This window comes from Ursus americanus, chromosome 2 (assembly GCF_024610735.1).
Source record: "Ursus americanus isolate L20-20 chromosome 2, mUrsAme1.1.p, whole genome shotgun sequence".
In the NCBI taxonomy this organism is placed as follows: Eukaryota; Metazoa; Chordata; class Mammalia; order Carnivora; family Ursidae; genus Ursus; species Ursus americanus.
This window is the reverse complement of record NC_142128.1, coordinates 6563481-6580918: the sequence shown is the minus strand read 5'-3', so window position 1 is coordinate 6580918 and position 17438 is coordinate 6563481. Positions and strand designations below refer to the sequence as shown.

General features: G+C 43.2%; 1 protein-coding gene across 1 annotated transcript in view; it reads right to left on the bottom strand.

Annotated features, from left to right (window-relative positions):
* The window catches only part of LOC148110465 (cytochrome P450 3A12), a 43834-nt gene extending 28178 nt beyond the window's left edge, over positions 1-15656 (bottom strand). The window contains exons 1-4 of the mRNA XM_087867549.1: positions 15483-15656; positions 11357-11450; positions 9412-9464; positions 7056-7155 (exon numbers count right to left, since the gene is read on the bottom strand). Coding sequence (XP_087723675.1) covers positions 7056-7155; positions 9412-9464; positions 11357-11450; positions 15483-15553 — 318 coding nt within the window. The 5' untranslated portion in view covers positions 15554-15656. The remainder of the gene's footprint in view (positions 1-7055; positions 7156-9411; positions 9465-11356; positions 11451-15482) is intronic.
* Between the last annotated feature and the right edge of the window lie 1782 nt (positions 15657-17438).

Here is a 17438-nt window from a genome sequence, read left to right as displayed (position 1 = left end):
TTCGGGGCATGGCACAAATGACCTGTTTTGGTTTCAAACCTCCCACAGACTGGCATGGCTGACACATCCAGACACAGACACACAAGGGCAGGACTACCAGTATCAGCCATGTGACATGAGTGACCGTGTTTCTCTGTGTCCTGCTCTGCAGAAGTCTCAAGCAGGCTTTGCTGCTGAGGAACCCACAGCCAGCCCAGCACTGTGCACCCTCTAAGAGTTTGCTGCTGATCATCCCAGAGGTTTTCACATTTGCAGACTCCAGCTACCTGAGTCCTCCTGTGGCCCATCTGCATTCACTGGAGTTGCCTCAGCCAGCACCATCGCCAACACTGCGAGACCCAGAATCTACACCACGAGTCAGTCTTGGCTGAGCATATGGACAACACCAGCCCAGGCCCCAGCAGCTATCAGGTGCCTGAGGCCAGGCCTGGCTCCTGTCACTGCACTGCACTGCCACATGAGACCACAGCTAAACCCTGAAGCTGTACACCTTCACACTGCCAGCCTGAACTCCACTCATGAGCCCCCACTGCTGTGCATGCACTACTGGCTAGCCCTGAAGCCACGTGAGTGCACACAGATAGCCCAGGCACTCAAAGCTACCTGTGTGCCCACAGTTGGCACAGTCCCCTCCACTGGCAAAAGTTCTGTTTGGGCATGAGCCTGCTCTCAGCCTCCACAGAGGAGTGTGTGCATAGCACCAACTCTTGCCACCATTCTCCTTCCCCAGTCTCCTGGCGCTGGATCTGGTGGTGCTGCTGAAGACCCCAACAGGCACCGCAGCCACAAAGAACCCTCCACTACTCTTGCTGCCAAGGATCATGCAGTTCCTGAAGTTGTGGCCCCCAACTGCCTGAACCAACCATGCCCTCCTGGATTATTTAAATTATCAAGTCTGAGTGGGATACAGTCAGACTGGGGAAAAAAACCTACAGGCCTTACAGGATACCATCAAGTGAAACAATATTCATATTATGGGAGTCCCAGTAGTGAAGAGAGAAGTGGGCAGAATGCTTACTTAAACAAACGATGGCTGAAAAGTTCCCAAACCTAGGGAAATGTATGGAAATCTTGGGACATTCAATCAATAAGATTGAATCTGAAAAAGACTTCTCCAAGAGACATTATAATAAAACTGTCAAAAATTAAACCCAAAGAAAAAGTCTTGAAAGCAGCAAGAGAAAAGGAGCTCATTAGATACAAGGGAACACCTTGGGGCTATCAGTGGATTCCTCAGCAAAAATCATGAAAGGTGGAAGAGTGAGTGACTTATTTGAAGTGCTGGAAAAAAAATACCAAGTAAGAATACCTAACCCAGAAAAACAAGACTTTCAGAAATGAGAGAGAGATAAAGACATTTCCAGACAAACAAAAGTGGACAGAATTCATTACCACTAAGTCTGCCTTACAAGAAATACTAAAGGGAGTCCTTCAAGCTGAAAAACAAAAAGGGCAGTTACTAGTAACATGAAATCACATGAAAGGATAAATCTCATTGGTCAATATAAATGTATAAATTCAGAACACAGTGACATTGTACTGGCGATGTACAAATTACTTATAACATTAGTAAAAGCTTAAAACACAAATAATCTTAAAAACTATAAAATAATTTGTTAAACACACGATATACAAATATGTAAATTGTGACATCAAAAAGATAAAATTGGTGAGGAGGAATAAAAGCATTGAGTTTGGATGTAAACAAAGTTAAGTTCTTATCAGCTTAAAACAGACTGCTATATCTAGAAGATACTTTATGTAAGCCTCCTGGCAACTGCAGAGCAAAAATGTAAAGTAGATACAGAAAAGATAAAGAGAAAAAAAATCAAAGCACACCACTGTAAAAAAAACAAACAAACCATGAAATTACAAAGAGAGATGTGCAGGAGGAACACTTGATCTATGAAACACCTGGACTAACAAAATGACAATGAAAATCCTTATCAATAATTACTTTAAATGTAAAGGAAAAGATGAATGGATAAAGAAAATGAAATATTACTTAGCCTTAAAAAGGAAGGAAATCCTACCATTTCCAAGCATGGATGAACCTGGACAACATGGACAACATGCTGAAGACACTAAGCCAGACACAGAAGGACCGGATTTGCAGGATCTCAGTTATAAGTGGAATCTAGAAAAACTAAGTCAAGTTCAGTAAAAAAGATAGTAGAATGGTAGTTATCAGGGGCAAATGAGAGCTAGAAATCAAATGGTACAAACTTTCGGTAATGAGATGAAAAAGTTCTGGAGACTGAATATACTGCATGGTGATTATAATTCTTTTTTTTTTTTTTAGATATTTTAGTTATTTATGTGACAGAGAGACAGCCAGCAAGAGAGGGAACACAGCAGGGGCGTGGGAGAGGAAGAAGCAGTCTCATAGCGGAGGAGCCTGATGTGGGGCTCGATCCCATAACGCCGGGATCACGCCCTGAGCCGAAGGCAGGCGCTTAACGACTGTGCTACCCAGGTGCCCCAGTGATTATAATTCTTAATACTATACTATATATTTGAAATTTGCTTTAAAAGCAGATCTTACATGTTCTTAACACACACACACACACACACAGGGAAAGTCTGGGTGATGATAGATATGTTAATTCACTTGTCATCATCACTTCACAAGGTATACATAAATCAAAACACCACACTTAAATATATACAGTTTTCATTGTAAAAAATATATATAAACATTTAAATGGTGAAAGACTGAATGCTCGCCCCTAACATCAGGAACAAGACAAAATGTGCATTCTCACCACTCTTCTTTTTTTATAATAATTTGTTATTATGTTATGTTAGTCACCATACAGTACATTCCTAGTTTTTGATGTAATGTTCCATGATTCATTATTTGCGTATAACACCCAGTGCACCATGCAATACATGCCCTCCTTAATACCCATCACCAGCCTATCCCAATCCTCTAGCCCCCTCCCCTCTGAAGCCCTCAGTTTGTCTCCCAGAGTCCATACCACTCTTATTTAACATCTTACTAGAAATCCTAGCTAGTGGGGCACCTGGGTGGCTCAGTCCTTAAGCGTCTGCCTTCGGCTCAGATCACAAACCCAGTGTTCTGGGATCGAGCCCCGCATGGACATTTCCAGACAAACAAAATTCTTCCTCCTCAGCGGGAAGCCTGCTTCTCCCTCTCCCACTCCCCCTGCTGGTTTACCCTTTCTCGCTGCCTCTCTCTGTCAAATAAATAAATAAAATCTTTATTTAAAAAGAAAGAAAGAAAGAAATCCTAGCTAGCGCAATAAGCCAAAACAAAGAAATAAAGGCATAAAATTGGAAATATAAAAATAGGAGTGTCCCTTAGTGTGGTTTTGATTTGAATTTCCCTGATGGCTAATGATTTTGAACATTTTTCCATGTGTCTGTTAGCCATTTGTATGTCTTCATTGGTAAAGTGTCTGTTCATATCTTCTGCCCATTTTATGATTTGTTTATTTGTTTCTCGTGTATTGAGCTTGAGAAGTTCTTTGTAGATCTTGGATACCAGTCTTATCTGTGGTGTCATTTGCAAATATATTCTCCCATTCCGTGGGCTGCCTCGTAGTTTTTTTGACTGTTTCCTTGGCTGTGCAGAAGCTTTTTATCTTGAGGAAGTCCCACAAGTTCGTTTTTTCTTTTGTTTCTCTTGCCTTTGGAGATGTGTCATGAAAAAGGTTGCGTTGGCCAATGTCGTAGAGGTTGCTGCCTATGCTCTCCTCTAGGATTTTGATGGATTCCTGTTTCACATCGAGGTCTTTCAACCATTTGGAGTTTATCTTTTTGTATGGTGTGAGTGAGTTGTCAAGTTTCATTCTTTTGCATGTAGCTGTCCAATTTTCCGAGCACCATTTATTGAAGAGACTGTCTTTTTTCCACTGGGTGTTTTTTCCTGCTTTATCAAAGATTAGTTGCCCAAAGAGCCAAGGGTCCATCTCTGGGTTCTCTATTCTGTTCCACTGGTCTATGTGTCTGTTTTTGTGCCAGTACCATGCTGTCTTTGTGATCACAGCTTTGTAGTACAGCTTGAAATCCGGCATTGTGATGCCCCCAGCTTTGTTTTTCCTTTTCAAAAATTCCTTGGAGATTCGGGGCCTTTTCTGGTTCCACACAAATTTAAGGGCTGTTTGTTCCAGTTCTTTGAAAAATGTCATTGGTATTTTGATCAGGATAGCACTGAAAGTGTGCATTGCTCTGGGTAGCATGGACATTTTAACTATGAATTCTTCTGATCCATGAGCGTGGAATATTTTTCCATCTTTTTGTGTCTTCTTCAATGTCCTTCAAGAGTGATTTGTAGTTTCTAAGATACCACCTTACGCCAGTTAGAATGGCAAAAATAGACAAGGCAAGAAACAACAATTGTTGGAGAGGATGTGGAGAAAGGGGATCCCTCCTACATTGTTGGTGGGAATGCAAGTTGGTACAGCCACCCTGGAAAACAGTGTGGAGGTCCCTTAAAATGTTAAAAATTGAGCTATCGTATGATCCCGCCATTGCACTACTGGGTGTTTACCCCAAAGATACAGACGTAGTGAAGAAAAGGGCCATATGCACCCCAATGTTCATAGCAGCAATGTCCACAATAGCTAAATCGTGGAAGGAGCCGAGATGCCCTTCAACAGATGACTGGATTAAGAAGTTGTGGTCCATATATACAATGGAATATTACGCAGCTATCAGAAAAAACGAGTTCTCAACATTTGCTGCAACATGGACGGCACTGGAGGAGATAATGCTAAGTGAAATAAGTCAAGCAGAGAAAGACAACTATCATATGATTTCTCTCATCTATGGAACATAAGAACTAGGATGATCAGTGGGGAAGAAAGGGATAAAGAAAGGGGGGTAATCAGAAGGGGGAATGAAACATGAGAGACTATGGACTAAGAGAAACAAACTGAAGGCCTCAGAGGGGAGGGGGGTGGGGGAATGGGATAGATTAGTGATGGGTAGTAAGGAGGGCACGTATTGCATGGTGCACTGGGTGTTATACGCAACTAATGAATCATTGAGCCTTACATTGGAAACCAGGGATGTACTGTATGGTGACTAACATAATATAATAAAAAAACATTAAAAAAAAAAAGATGTGGTCCATATATACAATGGAATATTACTCAGCTATCAAAAAGAACGATTTCTCAACATTTGCTGCAACATGGACGGCACTGGAGGATAATGCTAAGTGAAATAAGCAGAGAAAGACAATTATCATATGGTTTCTCTCATCTATGGAACATAAGAACTAGGAAGATCGGTAGGAGAAGAAAGGGATAAAGAAAGGGGGGTAATCAGAAGGGGGAATGAAGCATGAGAGACTATGGACTCTGAGAAACAAACTGAGGGCTTCAGAGGGGAGGGGGGTGGGGGAATGGGATAGGCTGATGATGGGTAGTAAGGAGGGCATGCATTGCATGGTGCACTGGGTGTTATACGCAACTAATGAATCATCGAACTTTACATCAAAAACCAGGGATGTACTGAATAACATAATATAATAAAAATATTATTATGAATTAAAAAAATAGGAGTGTCCCTATTTCAGGTGACATAATTGTCGATGTAGGAAATCTTGAGGAATATAAAAAAAGAACACCTCTGCATCTAATAAATGAGCTAAGCTAGGTTGTAGGAAACAAGATCAACGGAAAAATCACCCCATTTCTATATAATAACAAGAATATATCAAAACACATTAAAAACACAATAACAATTATAATCACACAAAGAAGGTGAAATAATTTAGATGTATATTTAACAAAACGTACATGGTTTTCCTGTGCTGAGAACTAAATGTTGGTGAAAAGAATCAAAGAACACCTAAATAAGCACAAATTGTGTTCATGCATTGAAAGATGCATGACTTAGTAAAGATATAGATTTTCCACACATGGATTGATCGGTTTAAATCATGTCTTAAAAAATCCTGGCAAATATTATGTAAACATAGATAAGCTAATTCTAATTTGTGTGGAAAAGCAAAAGACCTAAAATACCTACATCAATTCCCAAAAAAAATAAAATGGGAACAATCAGTGTTCATGATGCGGAGACTTACTATGTGGCTATAATAATCAAGAGAGCCTGGCATTGGTAGAGGGAGAGATACAGAGATCAATGAACAGAACAGAGAATGAGAAACAGACACTCACAAATAGGTCCAACTCAATTTTGATACTGGTACAAAACCAATTCAGTGGAGGAAGTATAGCCTTTTCACAAATGGTGCTGGAGCAATTAGACATCCATAGTCCAAAAACAAAGATCCTTGACCTACACTTCACCCCTCACTATCAACACTAAAAATTGACACAAAATGGATCGCAGACTTAAGTGCAAAACATAACACTACATAAGATTTACATTATAAATATAAAACATAAAACTATATACTTAAATATAAAACAAAAAATTAAATACTTGGAGAAAATCTTAGGGACTTAGGGCCAGGTGAAGATTTTTCAAACTTGATGCCTAAGTCACAACCCATAAAAGGATAAAAGGACAAACTGGCCTTATCAAAAAAAAAAAAAAAAATGTGTGCTCTGCTGAAGACCCTGAGACAACAAAGAGACAAGCTACACACCCTGCCTATAAAAGGTTAGGAAGAGAGAGACTTTTGGTGATGGAAAAGCCCTGTAACGTGACTGGGAGGGTGGATACACAAATCTACATGTAAGATAAATGTTCAGAGAATAACACACATACAAACACACACACATGAGTGCATATAAAACTGTTGAAATCTAATGTCAAACTGGGCTTGGACACTGTACTATAGTTAAGCAAGATATTACCTTAGAGGAAACAGCTTAAAGGTTACATGACATGGGACCTCCTGTGACAACTTCCTGTGAATCTACTGGTATTCTGAAATAAAAGTTTTATAAGTAGCTATGCAAATTTAAAATAAATCCATGCCAAACTAGGGATGTACTGTATGGTGACTAACATAACACAATAAAAAATTATTATAAAAATAAATAAATAAATAAAATAAAATAAAATAAAATAAAATAAAATAAAATAAAATAAAATAAATTCATGCCTACCCGCCGGTTTGTGAAGACAGAATAACATTCCTTCACTAGTACTGTTTTGATCATGTCTGGATCCGTGATAGCCAACACAGGCTGTCGCCCATCATATAACCTGTGTGGGGAAAACAGAGCTGATTACACTTAACACAACAGGTCCTGCAGCTGCAGCCACGCCTGGAAGTCCAGACTTCTATCCTGATGGTACCTAATCCATTCTCTGAGATCATGGTTAGAAAAAACATGAGAACATTTATAAAGTTTAGATGTGTACGTGGGTATTTCTTAGTCCATTCTCCCTTATTTTTCGTATGTTTAAAATACTTTAAGTTTTTTAGAAAAATTTCAAACATTGCAAATAATTTATGTATATTATCAAAAAGGAAGTTAGGGAGGTAAATAACTGAAGGCAAGTAACTTATCTAAGAACAAAACAATAATGGAGAGTCCACCCATACAGTCACTAAAAATTATAATTTTAAAGATATATCAAACACATGATGCATAGGAGAGAATATTAGATGAAAATTATAGACACAGTGATCAGATATATGTAAGAGGTTCCTGCAAATAAAAAGACTTGGAATGCTCAAAAAGTGACGGCAAAATTATGAATTATTTCTTTGCCCTATTTACTAAAATAAACTTCCTAGTTACATTCTAAAAGAAATATTATTTTAAATATTATAGAGGTCCTTGATAGCATTAGGTCAGAAAAATTTGAAACAAAAAAACAAAGAGATTAAAGAAATACAGAGGAACATGTATAATTTATTGTAGACATCTTTTCTTTCCATTACATATATTTATTCATACACGTGGATCCCAAGTGTGAGCTCCTTCGCCTTTGTGTAGATGACATCCCGGAGCAGCAGGGCAAACCCACTTTTGCACATGTCTCACACAAAGCGGACTCTTCATGTGTGGTCCATGCCTATTCAGCCTGACCTCCTGACCGTCAATATGGCCTGTTAATGAGACTCTGTCACCAGTAGGGGTTTACTTTAAGCTTAATTACATCACCATTGGCATTTTGTTTTCCAGTTTAAATCATTTGCATGTACTAGAACAAAACGAAAGATTTCCCACAAGTCCTCTATTCTTTTTATGATGTCACAGAGGAATTTCAAATGGTTTCGTGATCACACCTAAAAATGGATGAGACCACTACACTAAATGCTACCCATCTCCAAACAGTATTCTTTTTTTTTATAACAATTTTTTATTATATTATGTTAGTCACCATACAGTACATCCCTAGTTTTTGATGTAAAGTTCCATGATTCATTACTTGCATATAACACCCAGTGCACCATGCAGTACCTGCCGTCCTTACTACCCATCACCGGCCTATCCCATCCCCCACCCTCCTCCCTTCTGAAGCCCTCAGTTTGTTTCCCAGAGTCCATAGTCTCTCATGGTTCATTCCCCCTTCTGTTTACCCCCCCTTCTGCTTCCCTTTCTTCTCCTACCGATCTTCCTGCTATTTCTTATGTTCCATACATGAGTGAAACCATATGCTAATTGTCTTTCTCTGCTTGACTTATTCAAACAGTAGCCAAACAGTATTCTAAAACTCAGTGTGTTTCAGTGGGAGTCATGTACACGTAGTGTTGAAGCAGTGATAGAAGTTACTGAGGTGGCACTCAGGTCTACTCTCCCAGCAGCCTGATCATATTTCTTGGATGATTTCCCTCGTCCCATCCTGTTTGTTCAAAAACACCTGGGTGGACAAGGGACAGTGCTTTTGGGTTACTGTATATATTCATGATCTCACATGGCCCTAATACAGCTTCCACTACAGTCAAACTGAGATTCCTGAGACCCCCCGCCCTCCAACCTCCAGATCCAGTGTTACCGGCAGATGGGGCTCAAGAATCTGTATTTTTAACAAGCTCTCCCACATGGTTCCTACCCACAGCCAAGCATGAGAACCATGTACTAAGGTCAGAACTGGGGCCCACGATGTAACACTGCCTCCACCCAGAGCTGACTAGTACTGAATGTGGGAAGGGACAGTGGAGCTGAACCAGTGGTGATCCAGAGATCTGGGTTCCTTCCGTGCCATCACGTTGCATATGGCCCATGCCACTCAGAGCCCTACAGTTTCTGAGGACGTGACCAGAAAAGATAAAGAGGTGCAGGGAGAGAAAATCCTGGCTGTGAGCATCCCAGCACCACACTGTATCTCTCCAGGCCTGATTCACACTTGGACTTGCACACCTGGTGATGCAGGGGATCCCAGGAAGCAGAGGTTCCAGAAGCTTTACTACAGCAGGCTTCATCCCAAGGGGCTCTCGACTGAGACTGATCACACCACGGGAGCTTCATCGTAATAAGCCTATCCAATAGAAGTTTCCAGAATACTCACCCCCACATTCTTCCATACTTTCTAAAACATTTCTCGTCAAAAACAGTAATACCCTGCAAGAAGAAACAAAACAGATTACTAATCTAAATGTGCTGAGCCCTATCTCCCACAGGGACAAAAATGACTCAGATGCATGAAGTGCAGCTTACTACCTCTCACTGGCAGTGACAGGGAAGCTCTTATTCGCAGGTGTCTTTTTGGAAAGGAGAGAAAACAAGAGGATATTGAAATGGAGAAATTCAAGTCCCTCTTGAATTCTCTGCACGTGTTATAGATACTGAACAACTTACCCCGTCTGTGAAGACTACATAACCTCGGTATTACTGGCGTGTTTGGCCTGTGCATGTGTTGTCTCTAAATCTCAGAACCCTGTGAATGATTACCTCAGGGCCACGTGGGAAACTGTAGCTGAGGGAAAATCAGTGTGTCCTGAACCCTCTGAACCCCCAGTCAGCATCCTGGTCATTGATCTCGGGAGCCCTACTAGAATTCCAGTGGATTTAGGATATTAAGACACCAGTGACCTCTTTTAGTCTAGCAAATTTACATAACTCTAACACATGTTTCTTGAGTGAGAAAGTGAGAGATGAGTGAATGAAAGACAAGGTGGATTCTGCCTCCCAGTCACCCAGCCAACACAGAAGGAGGGGACCATGCCACCATTCCACAAAGGGCAGAACAAATTAAAATACCTGATAAGAGTTTTCACTTTTGTCACTTAAGAAAAAAACAACAAAACGTCCCGTCCCTAAGTTTCAGCTGTGATTCTGATGTTCTAACCATGCAACACAGGGTCCCAGAGATGTGGATCTTGGGGTGCTGGTATTAAGGAAAAGTGGAAAGGAAATTAGTGCTTTTTCAGAGAGAAAAAGTCCAGGAAGTTCGTAGGTGCTAACTGGGCACCGAGGGTCTCAGCAGGGAGCAGTGGGATCTGAGAAACAAGCCTCAGGTCTGGGGGAAAGGAACTCCACAGCAGAGAGCAGCCTGCACGTGAGACTCTGCCTGCGGCCTTCTGCTGTGAGCTCCTAACCTTCTGTCCAGGGGCCGGGCTTCGGACAAGCCATCAGAGCTGGATGAGCCACAACGGCTCCATCTCCATCAGTCTGTGTGTCCGCTAGTACGTTCCATTCAGTACATTAATTTCTTCATAATTTTGTCAAAGCATCTCTTTTCTAGTGATTTTGTATGAGTGGTTCTAGCTTTATGCGTAAAACAACACACACATACACACAACTCGATCGAAGATTAAAATCTGAAGTCGATAGACAAGCACCACCTCCCGTCAGCAAAGTTCCCTCCCTGCTCAACTCACCCAGAAGGTGCCTGCAATGAGGGTAGAGAAGGAAAGCAGAGAGCTCTGGAGCAACCTCTCAAATCCCAAGACACGGCGCCATTAGCAACGGGTGAGGTACAGCTTGGAAATAACTGCAGGGGGGTGGCAATGCTTGACAGAATTCCAGTACGTGCACATTCCCAAGGTGAAGTTGGGCTGCCCAATAAACTGAAGTTCCAGAGCTATCCAGCAAAACAAAAGGCTACCCAGAGCTCGTACTGTGACAGAAAAGTCTGACTCTAGCATACACAGCTTAATGGACCACTGGTGTGGACCCCCTTGATGCTCTTCTCCTAAAACTGAATATGATGATGCCTTCCTGGGAATCCACACCTGCCAGAAACAAAAGCCTCTTCTCGCTGCTAGAACATCAAGCCCTGGATTGAAGCAGCCAGAGAGCTGGGCTGCCCACTGAGGCAAACCCTGAGGCTCCTAACAGCTGACGATAGAGCCCTGGGGTCGACCTGGCTATGTGCTGGGTGGGGCCTGTGACATGATTTCTGGAAAGTCTGAAACCTAAGCACTTCTCCCAAGGAGAAGCCTTTTTACGATGAAACTAAGCTGGGATTGACAGCCATAAGAAGCGAAAGAGGGAGCTCAAACAATACTCACGTTTCGGTAGGCCAGAACAGTTCCCACAAAAGGCAGAGGTGTTGGCCCAGGAATTCCCAGCTTCTTAAAAAGTCCGTGTGTGTAGGTCCCGTATCTATAAAGTGAAAGAGAAAACCAGGTCACAGGGATGGTGGAATAGGTGCTGGGGCTGCCTGGTCACGGACGCAGAACTGGGACAGGCAAGGGAGGGAGGTAACATGTCGGCCAGAAATAATAACAGCAATTCCAACAGCAATAATTACATTCACTCATCATCTCCTTTCCCACCTCCACTGTGAGCCCCACAAAACGTCATGATGCTTCGCTAAGAGCAGCTGAAATCTTCATGGTCCCAAACCTAAAGTGAAGACTTGATAAGTGTTTCCACACTTGAGTGCTCCTAAAAGGGTCATGCTTATTTCTTCCAGGAAATTCACTCATGCCTATTTAGTAAATGACTCATCCATGATTTTGGAGATTCTCATTCTAGGTGGAAAGAGGAAAGATTGTTTCTCTCCTCTGATGAAGAGATTTGGCTTAATTGCATCCACTCAAGAGCTGAAGGTTACTGACAGCTTAGAACGAAAATGTTCAGATGGTCTGCTCAGAGACTTGTGTTTTTCCTTCCTTGTAGGCCCTGTTCCTTGTGGGCTATGGTCCTTCTTATATCTATCTTCATAGGGAGGGTTTGAGCAACGACAGGGTTCTTATTTCTGTACAATGAAAACTGTGTCCAAGGCTCCACTGGCCTCATTGAAAAGTGAGATGCTTTCAGCTCCACCCAAGTCTCTGTTGTCAGGCACTCTGGTTCTCTTGAGCTGCAGAGAAGGGGGACTGACCCACATGTGCCCTAAGTGATACCATATAAAAGAATCAGTAAGGAAACAATCCATTTCCAGACCATTCTTCCCCTCATGGCATCTGGTCCTTCAACCTGTGACACTCACCTGCTCAGCACAGCGTCAGGTACACTCATTTTGTTCAAGATGGTCACTCACCAAGCAGTTCGTTTACTGCCTCTGCGCATCAACTGTCTCAGACCCTTTATGGGTGGTGCTCCCTATGGCGGGCCTGCTTGCAATCATCTCATGGGTCTCGTGTGCAAACCCACAACTGCATCCTTGCAAGCCTTCCACTTAGGTGTTGCTGAGAGATAGCAGAGTGGAGGAAGAAGACAGGCTGAGGGAAGGAGCCGCCAGAAACCATTTTAACCATGAACTTGCTAGGCCTACAAGGCTAACGCCAAAGAGGCAAATTAGGAAAGTATGGTAGGAAAGGATGCTAGGTAGAAATGGTCACATGCCCCACAAGGCTTTCAGCTAACAGATAGGGGGCCTTCCAAAGTCCAGATACTCCCAGTTGACAGCAGAATACATGTTATGCAACATAAAATGAGTAATGATAAAATGTTCCATAGAACGGAATGAAGACCTTGTCTCCTCATCTCTGGAGTCTAACCTTTAACACAGTACAGTTTCCAAATATTCTGTAAATCCGGCAAATTTTATATTATTATATAGTCAAATAAACTCACAAAATTGCATGAACAGACATGTATTGAGGGACCAGCAGAGGGCCGTAGCAAGACCCAGCTGAGTGTCTGGATGCTACCTCCAGAACAGTTACACATGAGTCCCAAATGCCAGAAGCTGGGGGTGGCCTTGGTTAGTCCCACCTCTGTTCCTTTCTTGCCATCACCACCACAACAACTCACTTCCTGTTTCTAAATATTTGACGAGCTCCGTGAGCTCCCAAGTGAGGCCAAGCAAGTGAGTGAATGTGTCAGCAACACTGGTCCCAAGGAAATATCTGGTTTAGTGTCTAAACTCACATGGCTCCATAAGAAGGCAGAGGGTGGGCTGGGTGAATTTTTCTGATTCTTTCCAGCTTCCCTCTTCTTTTTTTTTTTTTTAAAGATTTTATTTATTTATTGGACAGAGCTAGAGACAGCCAGCGAGAGAGGGAACACAAGCAGGGGGAGTGGGAGAGAAGCAGGCTCATTTCGGAGGAGCCTGATGTGGGGCTCGATCCCATAACGCCGGGATCACGCCCTGAGCCGAAGGCAGACGCCTAACCACTGTGCCACCCAGGCGCCCCTCCAGCTTCCCTCTTCTTGACAGAGTCATGTTGCTGCTGGTACAAATGAAGGAGCTAAAAATAAAGTCTCTCACTTTTATTGCCATTACATTGCATTGCATGCAGAGGGCACTGTCCACAGCTACTGACTCTTGGCTACACCAGTGTCTTCTCAGTCTACACGGTTGTCTGCCTGGTGGTGACAATATCCAGTGACAGCCCCACTACAAGACAGACTACACAGTGTGGCTTACATGGTGGTCCTGTCCCCTGGCTTCTAGCAGATGAGATGCTAACCCTGCAGTCCCGTGATGACCTCCTGTAGGACCAGGATCAAGGAGTATCTCTTGGAGGTCTGCTCTGAGGGAGGAATATTCTCCCACTCCAACCCCAGTCCTATCTGAATGCTTCTCACATCAGCACTGGCTCACAGTCTCACTACGCATCTGTGCTGAAAGATTAAAATAATCTTCTGGCCCATGTATTTAAAAAATACACAATCTATGTCATAGAAGTATGTATGGGTACTTCAAATTCATATTGCCAACATTACTCTAGAAGGCTGAGGTTATCTTTATAGTCACAAAAGCTGAACAAACAGCCCTGTTGTATTGCTCAGAAAGAACATGCTGGAAATAGTCTTATCTCAGTAGAAAACCTGTTATTAAATAGAATGAAATTAAACCACATCAATTACTCTTAAATGTCATCATACAGAAAATGTGTTGCCACAATACCCAGCATTCCTAACATTTCTCTCAGAAAATGAAAATGACGTCTCCATGTTCTATGTTCATGTCCCCATTATTTCCTATACTTAAAGAAAGTGAAATTTAGACAGAGGTCAAATGTGACATGGAGGAGCCATCCCTACCCATGCTGTGAAACCAAATCCTTTCACAACCTGCTCCATGATGCCAGGAATCCCACCACTGAAAGGAATTCCTCTGCTAGATGTTTTATTTCCTCCTCCTGTACTGTAAGGTAAAGGCAAAAAAATATTTAAAATCCAAAATGGGAGGCACCTGGGTGGCTCAGTTGGTTAAGCATCTGCCTTCAGCTCAGGTGATGATCCCAGGATCCAGGGATCAAGCCCCACATCAGGCTCCCAGCTCCGTGGGGGAGTCTGCTTCTTCCTCCCCCTGCTCCTCCCCCTGCTTGTGCTCTCTCTCTCTCTGACAAATAAATAAATTTTCTAAAAAATTAAAAATAAAATAAAATTAAGTCCAAATTGGCTTTCAGGATCTGTCTTTGTGGCTGCTGGCAGATTTCATATGCAGGGAGGCGGGGGGGTGGAGGGCATCTCGATACGGATGTTAACCCTCCCAGACACTGGAAGCAAAAGGTGAAATGAATAAAATTTTAAGAAATCTGCCAAGTCTCCTCAGCTCTAAAGATGCTCACTTAGGAGTAAGGAGTTCTGCATATTACACGGTCAGGGATGGCTAGGAGAGGGATAGAGAAAAGATGGAACAGCCCAGTCATAGGAGGAAGATGAGGCATCTCCAGCCCCCCGGAAGTCTGGGTGCACCGGGTGTCTTGTGTACATGTTGCCTGGTGGTGGATGGAGGGGAGCAGGACCACCTGAGAGACACAGTCCCAGTCCTTCTACACGTCTCCTGCAGCGGACACAGACCAGAAGGTGAAGATAATGAGACAAAGACCCAAGCCATTCCGTCTGTCTCCAGAATGCCCACAGCTTGAGAAGGGGGTGAGGACCCCAGAGCACTGGGGCCTGTTGATTTCTCTGCCTCTGCTGAATTCTGCTTGATTAGTCTAGGTCCCAGCTGGTAGTCAAGCAGAACATGATCCCTAGGAGCAAAAATGCCACTCTACCTCCCAGCTACAGAAATGGGAGTTGAGGTGTAGCGGCTTCAGCAGATCAGCAGATCTGGTGAGGTCAGTAATAACCCTTTATGTGTTCCTAGCATGTTTGAAGCACCCAACACTTAAGCAACGTCCCCTCTGTTAACTCTTTTGATCCTCAAAGCAGACAAGGAAAAGGGGGTGGATGCTGATTAGCAACCGAAGTCCAGGGTTCCAGAGGCAATGAGCCTGGACAGTTACTCACAGATAGAGGAGCACCAGGCTGGTAGCCAGGAGAAGCCAGGTTTCCATGGAAAAGCTTGGAATCAGGTCCATGGCCCCTTTCTCTCTGCGAATCTCCTCTACTTTCGTTCAGCAGTGCGTGCTAGTCCTTGCTGGCCTGTGTGTGCGGAGCTTCCCTTCTCACCAGCGGTGATTCAGTGAGGCTGGAATGTATATACTGAAAAGGGGGTGGGGCTGGAATGACAGCCAGTAGCAGGGCCGCCCATCTGCAGCGGCCCCTCAGCCATGAGTGTTGGCAAAGCATCATGGACACTCCCAGTTTGACCTCCTTTGAGTTCATACTCTGTGAGAAATCAATAAACTCAGTGTTATCAGTAATCTCAAAGGTTAGAGAAACTCATGGTAAGCCACTCTCCTTAAATCTCTAACCTGTCCTTGTCACCATGGCTGCCTGTACCCCTAAATACTTGAAATCCTTCAAACAAGCTAGGTCTACACATCTTTACTGATGTAGTTTCCTCTGCCTAGAAATGTCCCTGTGCCCCCTGCGAGGATCCTACTCATCCTCCAAACCCAGCTCCGACAGAATCCCCTCTGTTAGAGTCTTTCCTCCTCAACCTCCTTGAACAGATATAACCACTTTGTCCTCTGGGAAGTTTCTGTCCCCCCAGCCCCAGTTCTATTATTACCCTTTCTACCCTCCAGTCCCATCGTTGGTCTACACAACTATTTGCCTTACAGATAAAGAGTTTCTCAAGGGTGCCATCTGAGTGCTTGTCAACATTATGTCCCTAGGCCCCAGCCAAGCACTATATGCTCAGAGGAGCATCCGGAAACATTGGTGGAGTTAAGTTCATAGAGGTGAAATTGCTCAGCTCCCTGTATGTCCTTTCTGGGTGGATCGTTGGTGACCAGGCCACATACCTGCTGGGAGATATCTAAGAACATAGTATCTGGAAATTACACTGCTCATTATCATCACTCTGACCCATGTTCTGTGTCTGCATGGCCTGAGAAACCATGGATTACGTGGCATATCTCTGGAGTCTCTGGGACAATGGAGCCCTGTAGAGATAATTAAGAAAGAAGTGTCTGCAATCTTGAATAGCAACAGTGGACAGACATAGGAAGCTGGAAAATGATCCCCAGGTAAAGTAGGAGACAGAGTCCCAGGAATTCTGAAATATTTCTGCCCCGTTTTGGTTCCTTCACTGGGCACCATTCCATGAGATCATGCTATTATTCCTGTTTACAGATGTAGAAACTGAGACTCAGTGACTGCATTGGGTTTCCAACAGGCATTGATCACAAGAGCATACTGTAAATAAGCAAACATGAAGAGAGACTGAAAAGTCTGTGCTCTGCAACATCAGTATTCAATGCTTACCCTTCCCTGACAAGGGTCTCTATGGGAAATAGTGAGAGCCAGGCTACAATAGCAAACTGGTTAAAATTCTGCCCCCACCTCCATGGTGACCCACACAGCAGCCTCCCTGTGGGTCTTCCAGAACAAAGGACTCCACCTCATCTCAGCAGAGATGACAGATGCTGGTCAAGATGATAGTAAGGGTATTGTTAAGTGGGATCTCCCTCCCTATGATCCCCAGCAGAGAGGTACACAGAATACACACAAACAAGGAAGATTCCTGTCATCTGATAATCTGGACATTTTAATTCTCTTACCTAAACACAAAGCCTTTCTTATTTTACTTGGAAACCAGCCTCTGTGGAAACTATGTAGTTTCATCCTTCTCCAAATCCCATGATTGGCTATGATAACTCGTAACTCAGCCTAATATGAGCATCCACCTACCCTATTCACCTCAGGTCCTGCCCCAGCTGCTTGGAATCTCTCCCAACAATGATAGGCTAGTCATTGCTGGGGACTGAAATGCAGCACCGAACCAATACAGATGGCTTTGTCTGCAAAGGGAAATAATAGAGGCATGAGCTTTGTGCCCCATCCTTCCCCAGAAGG